The sequence below is a fragment of the Bombina bombina genome, chromosome 8, assembly GCF_027579735.1.
Source record: "Bombina bombina isolate aBomBom1 chromosome 8, aBomBom1.pri, whole genome shotgun sequence".
NCBI classification, from domain to species: Eukaryota; Metazoa; Chordata; class Amphibia; order Anura; family Bombinatoridae; genus Bombina; species Bombina bombina.
The window spans coordinates 250,836,157-250,848,520 of record NC_069506.1 but is presented as its reverse complement, the minus strand read 5'-3'; the positions used below and the strand labels follow the sequence as shown (position 1 = coordinate 250,848,520).

Sequence of the window (12,364 nt, the reverse complement as noted above, 5' to 3'; positions counted from 1 at the left end):
TATAACTGGAATAAATAGATTGTTATACTAACTGTTGATATCATTGTAGGTTTTGTTTAAGAAAATAATTATCTAGAATTAATTAACTAAATACTTGTATTTTGTTAATTTATTATATATTGAATGAAGCAGCTAAGCATTTCTCTTTAGTTAGTTACTGCTAAAGGTTAAACCAATGTAACAGGATACAGTGGCATGTACAAGCGTGTCTTTTTGGCAGATGATGTATTCTACTCTAAGACAGGGTGTACGTTTCCTAAATCTGGAAAGCTGCACAGTTATTATTGTCTACATAGAGCAAGAAGTCATTTATAAACGCTTCCTACTTCCCACTGTGCACTTGTTTTAGAAGATGCACATTTAAAGCTTTTCAGTGTGGGGAAAACACCACATACCATAGTGGTTTTGGTTTAAGCAGTTCTAAAAGAGAGGGTGTGAACTTAGCTTTTAGCACTGAGTCATATTTAGTTTGAAAACTTTCTTTTTGTTTTTAAAACAGAAGCTCGCATTACACCTGCTTTGCTGTTGGAAAGACACGTTCCACATTTTCTTTTAATTCAATTTAAACCAAATAAGCTATTTAAGTTTTTTTTTTTTTTTTTTTTTTAATCTCAAAAGCCTGTTCAATCCAAAATTGATTTGGAAAGAATATTGCAATTTATAATTCTGTGCTCAAGGGCGAGTTTGTTGTGGGAAACACATAGAAGAACAAGGTGAAACAGGTTGGAAACAAGCTGGGGTGTGGATAGGCTGACAACAGGTCTGCAGAATACCATCTATTTATTCATTTCTTGGATACTGGAGTCTTATTCCAAATCTCATTTAAAGAAGAACTGTTACAATGATACTGCTGGTACTCTGTTCTGCACTACTGACACTAGGTAAATGCATGCCTCTTATCTATGATTATTATTGTACAGTGACAACAATGATTTAAGTACAGCGTTTTTTGTGTTTTACTATATTATATTTTAAGAGTTATTATATATTGTATTTATTATTGTGTGTGTGTATCAGAAAAGCACATGGTCCAGTATCAGTGCATTTTGTAAAGTGTAATTTCTTTAATCAAGTTCTTAAACAGAAGCAGTGGTTTATTTTTACAACAGATAGTCACATTTTCTTTCTTTCTTTCTTTCTTTCTTTCTTTCTTTCTTTCTTTCTTTCTTTCTTTCTTTCTTTCTGTCTATTATAGTAAGTGCAGACAACTTTTGGAATTTTATTACTGGATAGATACAGATTTAACAGATAACTAATAAAAGGAATTAGGTACTGTAGCACCAATGAGACATTTTTATAAGGTGTAGATGTTTCTAATTCATGTACTTATTTATTTGTATATTTGTTTTGCATTGTTAAATAATTTGGGTCTGGAACTAATGCATTTGTAAATATATCTTAACTGATTCAAAGCAAAACTATAATTACAAGTGAAAATAAAAGCTTCATTTTTCTACAAAAATCCCCGAAGACGCTTATGTGGCTTTTGTCTTACAAACAATAATAAGTTGTCCAAGAGGATTGTAACTGACACCTTAGTTCTTAAAGGCATCATGTTCTTTCTCAGGGTCAGTTTCAGACGTATCACTTATGTTCAGGTTCTATGCTTTTGTTTAAAAGGACACATCACTGCTCAATATGGATTGCAAAAATGTTGATGTTTTATAGTCTAAATTAAGATAGATAGATGATAGATAGATAGATAGATAATAGATAGACATTAGATAGGCAGACAGACAGATAGATAGCTCAGAAGCATTGACAATGGATAATGGGATGTTTAGTGTTACATCCATTTTTCTTGCAATTTAAAAAGAAATCTGTTGTATAATGGTACACCACTCTGTTGTTAGATAGAACAATAATGATAAAATGCGCTATGCCTAGAAAAAATGTTGAATTAAATATATATATATTTGCAAGTATGTCCTTTTTGTTGATATAACAGTTGCAATACTGCAGTTTGATCAAATGATAGAAAGGAACAGTACCTTTACTGGAAGAAAATAAGTCCAGTAAGGCTTCCTGTGCTCAGGGATGTTTATCAGTGTTTTCCAGAATTGTTCCAAATAATTGGTTTCTAAAATCCCTTAAGTTCCAGGGAAGTCACTGTGCCCAAGCCTTGCTGCCTTTAATCCAGCCTGGTATTCCCAAACCAGGGCTTCGTATGCAGGAACAAGTATGTATGGAAAGAGAAGAAATGGCGCAAAAGGCAGGACTCAAGTGAAAGTGTTTAATGACACAGTATAATACACAAATATATATGCACTTACAAGATTAAAATAAGTGTACTGCAATTAGGATGATCATGGGTGGTACAGTTCTTGTTGCTTCCCACAGCCGGCTTGTTGTAATTGCCGAGCGCTGCTGCACTGGATATGCCTGGCAGGTGAATCCGGATACCTTGTCAGCAAGTCCTGTGGCTGTTGTGAGTGCAGGATACCAGGACCCTTTTTCCAGCCTAGATTGTCAGTTCAATACCCTGACGCGTTTCCCCCGGTCAGCGGCCGGGCTTCTTCAAGAACAGCCACAGGACTTGCTGACAAGGTATCCGGATTCACCTGCCAGTCATATCCAGTGCAGCAGCGCTCGGCAATTACAACAAGCCGGCTGTGGGAAGCAACAAGAACTGTACCACCCATGATCATCCTAATTGCAGTACACTTATTTTAATCTTGTAAGTGCATATATATTTGTGTATTATACTGTGTCATTAAACGCTTTCACTTGAGTCCTGCCTTTTGCGCCATTTCTTCTCTTTCCATACATATCTGTTGTTAGATAGATATATTATCCACTATTAACTTGCATCCCATAAGCATATAAAGTATCTCTGTAACTTTATCTTGAGACAATAGAAAACACATTTGTTATTTGTGTAAAAACAAGACGAGTAACATCAAATGTTCTGTTATAGTATTTACCTGCAGGAATGTTGGCAAAGTCCCAACTGTATTGCTTTACACCTAATACAGTAAGACTCACTGACCCATAAAAGAATTAAAGAAACAATATATACCATTTAATACTCTGAAGGAAACTCCCAAATAGAAATAAGCAAAGTATGGTCTTTTTTCTTTAAAATAGTAGAACAAATGTTTCTTTATTTTCTTTATTTATTTGTCTGCATCCAGTCAGCCATTGAAATGTTCATTTACAATGGAGGTAACCCTATTTTCTCCAGTAAGGCATCTCATAGCCCTGTTTGTTATGAAAAGATAAAATACACCAAACAAACAAAACACCCATGAAATATAGAATTAACCACTTTCATATAACGAGTCTCATGTCATTCTTAGTAGCAGGTGATTGCCTTAGAAATAGCAGGTGATTACTTTAGAAATTCTAATCATCTGACTACTACAAAACTTTTATGAAGCTCTGGACTAAAGTATGGAGTCTAGTAGATACCCTTTTTCAAAGAATAGATATGAAACAAACTCAGCATCAATGATGTCCCTCTTTTGAATCAAACAACCCATAGAGGGTTAGGATGGATACAGGTATACCTCGCTCATACAGCGAGTTAGGGACTGGAGTCCCGCTGTAAAGTGAAAACCGCCTTAAAGTGAAACAAAGCGGTTTTAGCTTTCTTTTCACTTGCCAGTGTGTTTAAAAACTTGAAAACTTTGAACTAACATATATATATTAGGTGTGCAATAGCGCTGTTAAGTTTAACATTATCACAGCACAGAATTCAATAAAAAATGTACCTGTAAAATAGTGACAGTTAATGTAGTAATATTTCCCTGACTACCACACTGAGACACAGATTGCACTGTAATGCTGTTATAAGAGTAAACTGCACATAACAAAATAGCGGCAGTAACTTTTCTCGCAATCTCATGAGTACAGCACTGTTTCAAAATCTTTGAAGTTGAACTTCAGCTCTATATTAGCGCTGTATTAGCAAAGCGTTGTAAAGTGACGTGCTGTAAAGTGAGGTATACCTGTATGTATTTATATCCAATAAGGATATTACATTAATTAAAGTCAAAATTGAACTTCATGATTAAGATTAATTATTCAGAGATGGAGTTGTCATCAATTTATAACCTTTTGGTTAACATTAGCAGAAGGATGTACACTTGGGTTAAAGACTTTTATTTGATATATTTTAAAACAGTATATTTTACACAGTGTTAAAGGGACATGAAACCCAAAAATTTTCTTTCATGATTCAAATAGAGAATAGAATTTTAAACAGCTTTCCTCTTTACTTCTATTATTTAATTTGCTTCCTTCTCTTGTTATCCTTTGCTGAAAGGTGTATCTAGGCAAGCTCATGAGCAGCAGAGAACCTAGGTTCTAGCTGTTTATTGGTGGCTGTATATATATATATATATATATATATATATATATAGTGATCGGCTCACCCGTGAATTCAGTTAGAAACCATTAGTGCATTGCTGCTCCTTCAAAAAATTATACCAAGAGAATGAAACAAATTAGATAATAGAAGTAAATTAGAAAGTTGTTTAAAATTGTATTCTCTATCTGAATCATAAAAGAAAAGATTTGGCTTTCATGTCCCTTTAAGCACTAAAATGTGTTTATTTCATGAATATTTATTGTCTGCTAGTTTATTAGTGACATATATTATTATTCAGACAGAACATGCAATTTAAAAACTATGTAGACTCATAGAAGCTCAAGAACTTGCACGCGACTTTTGTAATCCTATGGCATCAAAGTTTGCAATCATATATAATATTGATATAAACATTGTTGCAAACACTCGTGCCATAGAATGGTAAACACATGTATACACTATTGAGCTCATAAGAACATACCTAGATTTACTCTTCTCAACATAGAATAATAAAGAAAAAAAAGCTAATTTGACCATAGAATTAATTTGGAAAGCTGTTAAAAACTGCATTACAGTTTAATCTTGATTTAACTGTCTATTTAAGCTTAAAGGGACAGTCTACTCTAAAATGGTTAATGTTTAAAATGATAGATAATCACTTTGTTACCCATTCCCCAGTTTTGCATAACTGACACTGTTATATTAATATACTTTTTTTACCTGTGATTACTTTGTATCTAAACTTCTGCAGACTGCCCCTTATTCTTTTGACAGACAGCATTTTGCCTAATCTCTGCTGACTCAAATAACTCCACAGGAGTGAGCACAATGTTATCTATATTGCACACATGAACTAGCACTATCTAACTGTGAAAAACTGTCAAAATGCACTGAGATAGGCAGACTTTAAATGCTTAGAAATTAGCATATGAGCCTACCTAGGTTTAGCTTTCGACAAAGAATACCAAGAGAACAAAGCACATTTGATGATAAAAGTAACATGGAAAGATTTTTAAAATTACATGCCCTATCTGAATCATGATAGTTTAATTTTGACTAGTTTGTCCCTTTAAAATATCTGTCCTGTAAACATTCTGTGATGAGAGTGGGGCTTAGGTTTGTTTGTCTATGTTGCAGTTACTAAGTGAGATAAATGGTACCAGATGTATATTTCCATGCTCTGCAATAAAATAGTGTTGTACCCTCTTTGCTGTGTCCTGCATCTCATAACATGGTGTCAGAAGTTCTTGCCTGCGCTTCTGTTTCCTGATTGATGACGATGTTGAAGTTTACCCCACCTGAGCCTTTTGATTTTTCTCAGCCTGCAGCTTGGCCCACATGGTGTCAGCGGTTTCAGCGCTTCAGGATTGCTTCCAAGCTGGACAAGGAGAGTGTTGAAGTACAAGTTAATTCTCTTTTACACTCTATGGGGAAAGATGTGGAGCCAGTGTTCAATGCCTTTACTTTCCAAGAAGGGGAAGAATTTGACTTTGAAATAGTTATAAACAAACTCAGTGCCCACTTTGTGCCCAAAAGAAATGTGATTCATGAGAGGGCTTTTTTTCACAAATGTGCCCAGCGTGTGGGAGAATCTGTGGAGTCATTTGTGTGCAGCCTGTATGAACTAGCTGAATTTTGTGAGTTTGGTGTTGCTAAAGAGGAGAAAATAAGAGACAGAATAGTCATAGGAATTGCAGATTCTGAAGTCTCACTGAAGCTACAGTTGGAGGCTGATTTAACATTAGATGGGGCTATTAGGATGGCCCACCAGAGTGAACTGGTGAAAAAGTGAACTGCTGATCTGAGGTCTGAGAGTATTGTTGATGAAGTGCAGCAGTTCAGGAGGGCTGCTAGTGAAACGCACTGTGTGAGCGGTAGACCAAGGGCAACAGATATGCCCAGAAGTGGATGGGCGCAGCATGCCCGCTGCACACGGTGCAACCGAACCCATGATCAGAGTGTCATATGCCCTGATAAAGACAAAAGATGTAGAAAATGTAACCGAATGAGCCATTTTGAAGTGGTGTGTAAAACTGAATATATTAAGGAGATGCAGGTGGATAGCGACCAGGAGGGTCAAGAAGTGTCCTTTGTAGGGTCTGTTGTTGAACGGCCTGGTTCAGATGAAGATTGGACGGTTATTCTTACTGAAATGGGATCCAAAGTTGCCTTTAAGATTGACACAGGAACAGACATCACTGTTATGTCCCTTGCAGCATTCATAAAACTGCCTCGACAGCCTCAGCTGGCGAAAGTTACAACAAAAGTCCATAGTCCTGGTGGCCGCTTCGATTGTGCGTGAAAATTTCTTGCCAGCTGCGTATAAAAGCAGAGGAAATTTACCATGTGGGTGCATGTGATTAGAGGTCAGTGTGTTAACAACCTATTGAGCATAAAAGCAGCCTGTGGTTTGGGCCTAGTAGCCAGAGCGAATGAGATCTCAGAAGATATGTTTGGTGAATTGGGGCTACTGAATTGCAAACCAGTCCGTATATCACTTAAAGGTGATGCAGTCTCATACAGCATTACCACTCCCCGTAGAATTCCGATCCGGCTCATGACACAAGTGGAGAAGGAGCTTCTGCGTATGAAGAATATGGGGGTTATTGAAGAGGTTGTTGAAGCAACTAACTGGTGTGCCCCCATTGTGCCTGTTGCGAAGAAAAATGGGAAAGTACGCATCTGCATAGACTTGAAAAGGCTGAATGAGGCGGTGAAGAGGCTATTCAGGTGCAGGCTATGTTTCCAAGCTGACACTTAAAGACCTAGCACCAAAATTAGCTAGGGCGAAGTTCTTATCTTCATTGGATGCTTCTAGAGGCTTCTGGCAGATACCCCTAGATCCAAAGTGCCGCAAACTGACTACCTTTATTACACCGGTAGGTCAGTTTTGTTTCTGCAGACTCCCCTTTGGGATATCCTCTGCTCATGAAATCTTTCAAAGAGAAATAAGTTCTCTCCTAAGAGACCACGTGGGCATGACAGTCATCATGGACGGCATCTTGGTGTATGGGTCTACATTGGAAGAACATGATCAGCGATTGAGCTGTGTGCTGCAGACTATTAGAGAGTCCGGGCTGAAGTTAAATAAGGAAAGCTGAGTTATGTTACTTTGGGAACATCATCAATGGGGATGGCATCAAGCAAGACCCTGATAAAATGTTATTGAACAGATGAAAAGTCCTTCTGATGTACATGAGCTGAGACAAACATTGGGCCTTGTAAATTATGTGGGCTGGTTCCTTCCAGATTTATCCACAATACTACACCCTATCACAGAGTTTCTAAAGAAAGATGTTGCCTGGGTCTGGGGACCTTCACAGGAAGAATCCTTTGTGCAGGTCAAGTCCCTGCTGGGGTCTGCCCCAGTGTTGGGGTTCTACGACCCTTCCATAAAGACTGTGGTTAGTGCTGATGCAAGCAGTTATGGGTTAGGGGCCGCCCTCCTGCAGTTGAATGAGAACAAACTACAGCGCATCGCCTACTGTTCCTGTACACTGACGGCTGCTGAGTCAAAATACACTCAGATTGTGAAAGAGTGCCTGGCTGCAGTTGGGCCTGTGAGCACTTTCAGCGTTACCTAGTGGGTCTAGAGAAATGTAGTCTGGAGACTTACCATAAACCGCTAGTCCCTTTAATCAACTCCTATGATATTGACAAAACAACCCTAAGATGCCAGAGACTTCTAATGAGACTGCTCAGATTCAACGTTCAGGCAGTGCATGTGCCGGAAAACAACTGGTTGTGGCAGATACACTTTCCAGGCTCCCGCTGGCTGCTGCTGAAGAATCTTCAATGGAATCGGATGTGAAGGTGTATGTAGATTCAGTTCTGGCCTCCAAATCCATCTCTTCAGGGAAACTAGAACAAATAAGAAAAGAGACATATTTAGATACAGACCTTCAAGAAGTTATAAAATACATAAAAGAAGGTTGGCCCGAAAGTCGGGCAGTGTGGATGTCTTTAGGTTCTAACCAGACAGAAAGGTCGCAGCTCACAGAGCTGGATGGGTTGGTGCTGTTCCAGGACCGCATTGTTATTCCTGTTAGCATGTGGCAGGAAATTTTAAACAGGATTCATGATGGCCACTTGGGCATTACAGAGTGCAGAGAAAGGGCAGCTATGGCAGAATGGTGGCCTGGGATCAGTTCCAACATTGCAAGCCATGTGTCAAAATGTGCCTTTTGCCAGGAATGCCTGCCTAATCAGAGAAGGGAGCCCTTAATTTCTACTTCGCTGCCTGTAGGCCCTTAGCAGAAAATAGCTGCTGATTTTTGTGAGCTGCATGGGAAAAAGTACCTAGTCGTGATCGACTAATATTCCAGGTATTTGGAAGTTGCACCTTTGAATGAAATCACAAGTCAAGCTGTTATCACTCGCCTCAAGAGCTTGTTCGCCGGTGGAGCATACCAATGGAGTTGGTGAGTGATAACCGAATGCAGTTCGCTTCCACAGAGTTCAGTTCTTTCAGCAGGGAATTTGATTTTGTACATTCCACGTCAAGTCCACATTACCCGCAGGCCAATGGAATGGCTGAAAGGGCAGTTCAAACAGCAAAGTTAATTTTGAAGCAATCTGAGCCATACCTGGCCCTCTCATCCTATAGGGTGACTCCAATTCAAGCCACGGGTTTTAGCCCGGCACAGCTGATGCTAGTATGTCAGATTCGCACCACCTTACCCTCTGTGGGTGTCTTCCAGCCAACTGGCTCTATTCCTTGAGACAAGGTCCTTAGGAGGGATGAAGAGGCAAAAAGGGGCTACCGATTCTTCTACGACAGGAAACACTCTGTGAGGCCCTTGCAGGAGCTGAATGCGGGGCAAAGTGTCAGAATTAAACTGGATGATGAGAAGAAATGGAAGATGCCTGCTACGGTAATTGGAAGCTCTCCAGAACCATGGTCTTATGTAGTCCTTACTGATGGAGGGACAGTCACACGTTGAAATCGAAAACATCTTCAGCCTGTACCTGAGAGTTTGGAGTTGGATGCCTCTGTACCACCGCCGGTGGGATCCTCTGTTTTAAGAGGGGTGCCTTCCCCTCAGCCAGATCACAGCTGGGATACGTCTTTGCCTCCAGCAAAATCTCAATTATCTTCTTCTGTATCTGTTCATGAAGAATTACAACAAGTGGAAGAGTGGTGAGACTTCCGGCTCGATATTGGGATTAGCACTAGTTAGAACAGTTACCGGAAGTATGGGCAGAATAATTCCATGGTCACTGTGGACTAGGGTAGTCTACCCCGATGTTCAAGTCAGGATGTAATTTATGTTGCTTATACTGATATTCTCTTTAACCTGTTATTTGTTATACTATACAAAACTGTTGTTGTATACCTTGTTATTTGTTGTATTCAAATGAAAAAAATATGTATGCTTTGTCCTTTGAAAGGGGTGATGGCACTACTAATTGTCTTTACAGTGAGATTGGGCCTTTAGATATGAATAATGGGCCTTATATATAGTTAGAATGACCCCTAGGTGCTGTGTATAGGTAAACTCTTATACGAATACAACTAAAGAATAGCTGTGAAAAAAGTATACACTTATAGAACTATGTTCTCACTTAAATTTTATAGATTGTTGAGGGTGGTATAGTACCACTATAGAATTAAAAATTAAACTTTATTGAATATACTTTAAAAATAGTTTCTTTAAAATCAACTAGGGTATTAGGGTTAATTCATGTATAATACAATGGTATTTGGTATTGGTGAGGGTTAGTCTGTTGGCGGGTTTACATAAATTATGATATCAAGGTTCCTAAAATAGTATGGCCCTCTCGGCACGGTTGTGCTACTCAGGATAAAATATGGGGTTTATACATTATGTCCCCTGATTCTCAGACTAGTTGCTAGTCATTTTGGGTTTACGATACTATAACAGGCACTGGCCGGAGGTAGTACAATCAGGCTATTATATAATTAAAAATTCATACAAAATGGAAGTGCAAGCCGTTGTAAATGCGTTTCCTATATATTAATAGACCTAAGAGTTACAACAGTTACCGCACTTGGCACAATATGTAACTTAATATTGAATAATATTAGAAACATTAAATTTAATCTAAACTGGTTTAATATGTTTTAACCTCTAAAGAATTAATCTGCGGCAACCTTGCGCAGGCTATGTTTCCAAGCCTACTATTAGGTTATTTGTATAACAAAGGGGTACATATAATCAGTATTGCTGAATAGATACCCACTTTTATTAGTGTAACTAACTGTAGGTGGGAACCACAAACATACATTAGCATTTGTTTCCAATGGAAACGAAGCAGATAACACTGTAACCAGTAACTTGAACGCTCCAATTTAGCAACAGCACAGTTTACTAGTATCCCAGTTTGGCTATTGTTGCAGCAGGATACAATAATGTGTCGATGAGGGCACTCACAGAAGGAATATAACATAACCAGCTACTATAGGCAATTTATATCACTATTGCACAACGCTGCAACAAGGTGAATATAAAAGCTGTTATATCAGGGGCGCGATCCGATATAGATCGCCGTTTGTGGCGCAAGCGAGGGAACAGGCGTCGCCTGCAGTTTCAGCTCGCAACTCGAGCTATCCCATATAAGTCGCCGTCAGATGCTAACGTGCCGTAAGTCTGACAAACCAGCGATGTCCAGAAATCTGCGCAAGTACAAATTTCTGGCGTCGCCAGTGACTTGCGGCACGTTAGAAACTGCCGGCGCCTATAAAACCTGACTAAAGTCTAAAACACCCGCACTGTCTAACACGCCTCCCTAACATAGCCCGACAAGTCTAACACGCCTCCCTAACAAAGCCCGACACGTATAACCCTCTATCCGCTATCCCCCCTCACTATCCTAACAATAAAAAAGCTATTAACCCCTAAACCGTCGCTCCCGTACCCCGCCGACAGCTATATTATATCTATAAGCCCCTAAAGTGAGCCCCTAACACCACCGCCATCTATATTAAAATTATTAACCCCTAATGTAAGCCCCTTACACCGCCGCCATCTCTATTAAAATGATTAACCCCTTATTTAATCTACCTACCCCGCCGCCAGCTATATTATCTATATTAACCCTAAGTATATTATAGTTAATATAGGTATTACATTATATATATTAACTATATTAACCCTAATTATATTAGGGTTAATATAGTTAATATAGTTACTATATTATTATCGGTTATTTGTAGAGCGCCAACAGATTCCGCAGTGCTAACTATAGTATTTATATTAACTATATTAACTCTATCTAACCCTAACACCCCTAACTAAATTTATATTAAATTAATCTAATTCATTTATAAACTAAAATATTCATATTTAAATCTAAATACTTACCTATAAAATAAACCCTAAGATAGCTACAATATAATTAATAATTACATTGTAGCTATGTTAGGGTTAATATTTATTTTACAGGTAAATTGTTAATTATTTTAAGTAGGTATAATAGCTATTAAATAGTTATTAACTATTTAATATCTACCTAGTTAAAATAATTACCCAATTACCTGTAAAATAAATCCTAACCTAAGTTACAAATACACCTACACTATCAATAAATTAAATAAACTACAAACATCTATCTAAAAATACAATTAAATTAACTAAACTAAATTACAAAAACAAACAAACACTAAATTACAAAAAATAAAAAAAGATTACAAGATTTTTAAGCTAATTACACCTATTCTAAGCCCCCTAATAAAATAATAAACCCCCAAAATAAAAAAAATTCCCTGCCCTATTCTAAATTAAACAAATTTCAAAGCTCTTTACCTTACCAGCCCTTAAAAGGGCCTTTTGTGGGGCATGCCCCAAAGAATTCAGCTCTTTTGCATACAAATACAATACCCCCCCCATTACAACCCACCACCCACATACCCCTATTCTAAAACCACCCAAACCCCCCTTAAAAAAGCCTAACACTACCCCCCTGAAGATCTCCCTACCTTGTCTTCACCACACCGGGCCAAACTCCTGATCCGATCCGGGCAATGTCTTCCTCCAAGCGGCAAAGAAGAATTCTTCCTCCGGCGATGTCTTCCTCCAAGCGGCAAAGAAG

General features: G+C 38.2%; 1 protein-coding gene across 1 annotated transcript in view; it reads left to right on the top strand.

Annotated features, from left to right (window-relative positions):
- The first annotated feature begins 310 nt into the window (after window positions 1–310).
- The window catches only part of LOC128639093 (phospholipase A2 inhibitor and Ly6/PLAUR domain-containing protein-like), a 121,178-nt gene continuing 109,124 nt past the window's right edge, over window positions 311–12,364 (top strand). The window contains exon 1 of the mRNA XM_053691245.1: window positions 311–881. Coding sequence (XP_053547220.1) covers window positions 842–881 — 40 coding nt within the window. The 5' untranslated portion in view covers window positions 311–841. The remainder of the gene's footprint in view (window positions 882–12,364) is intronic.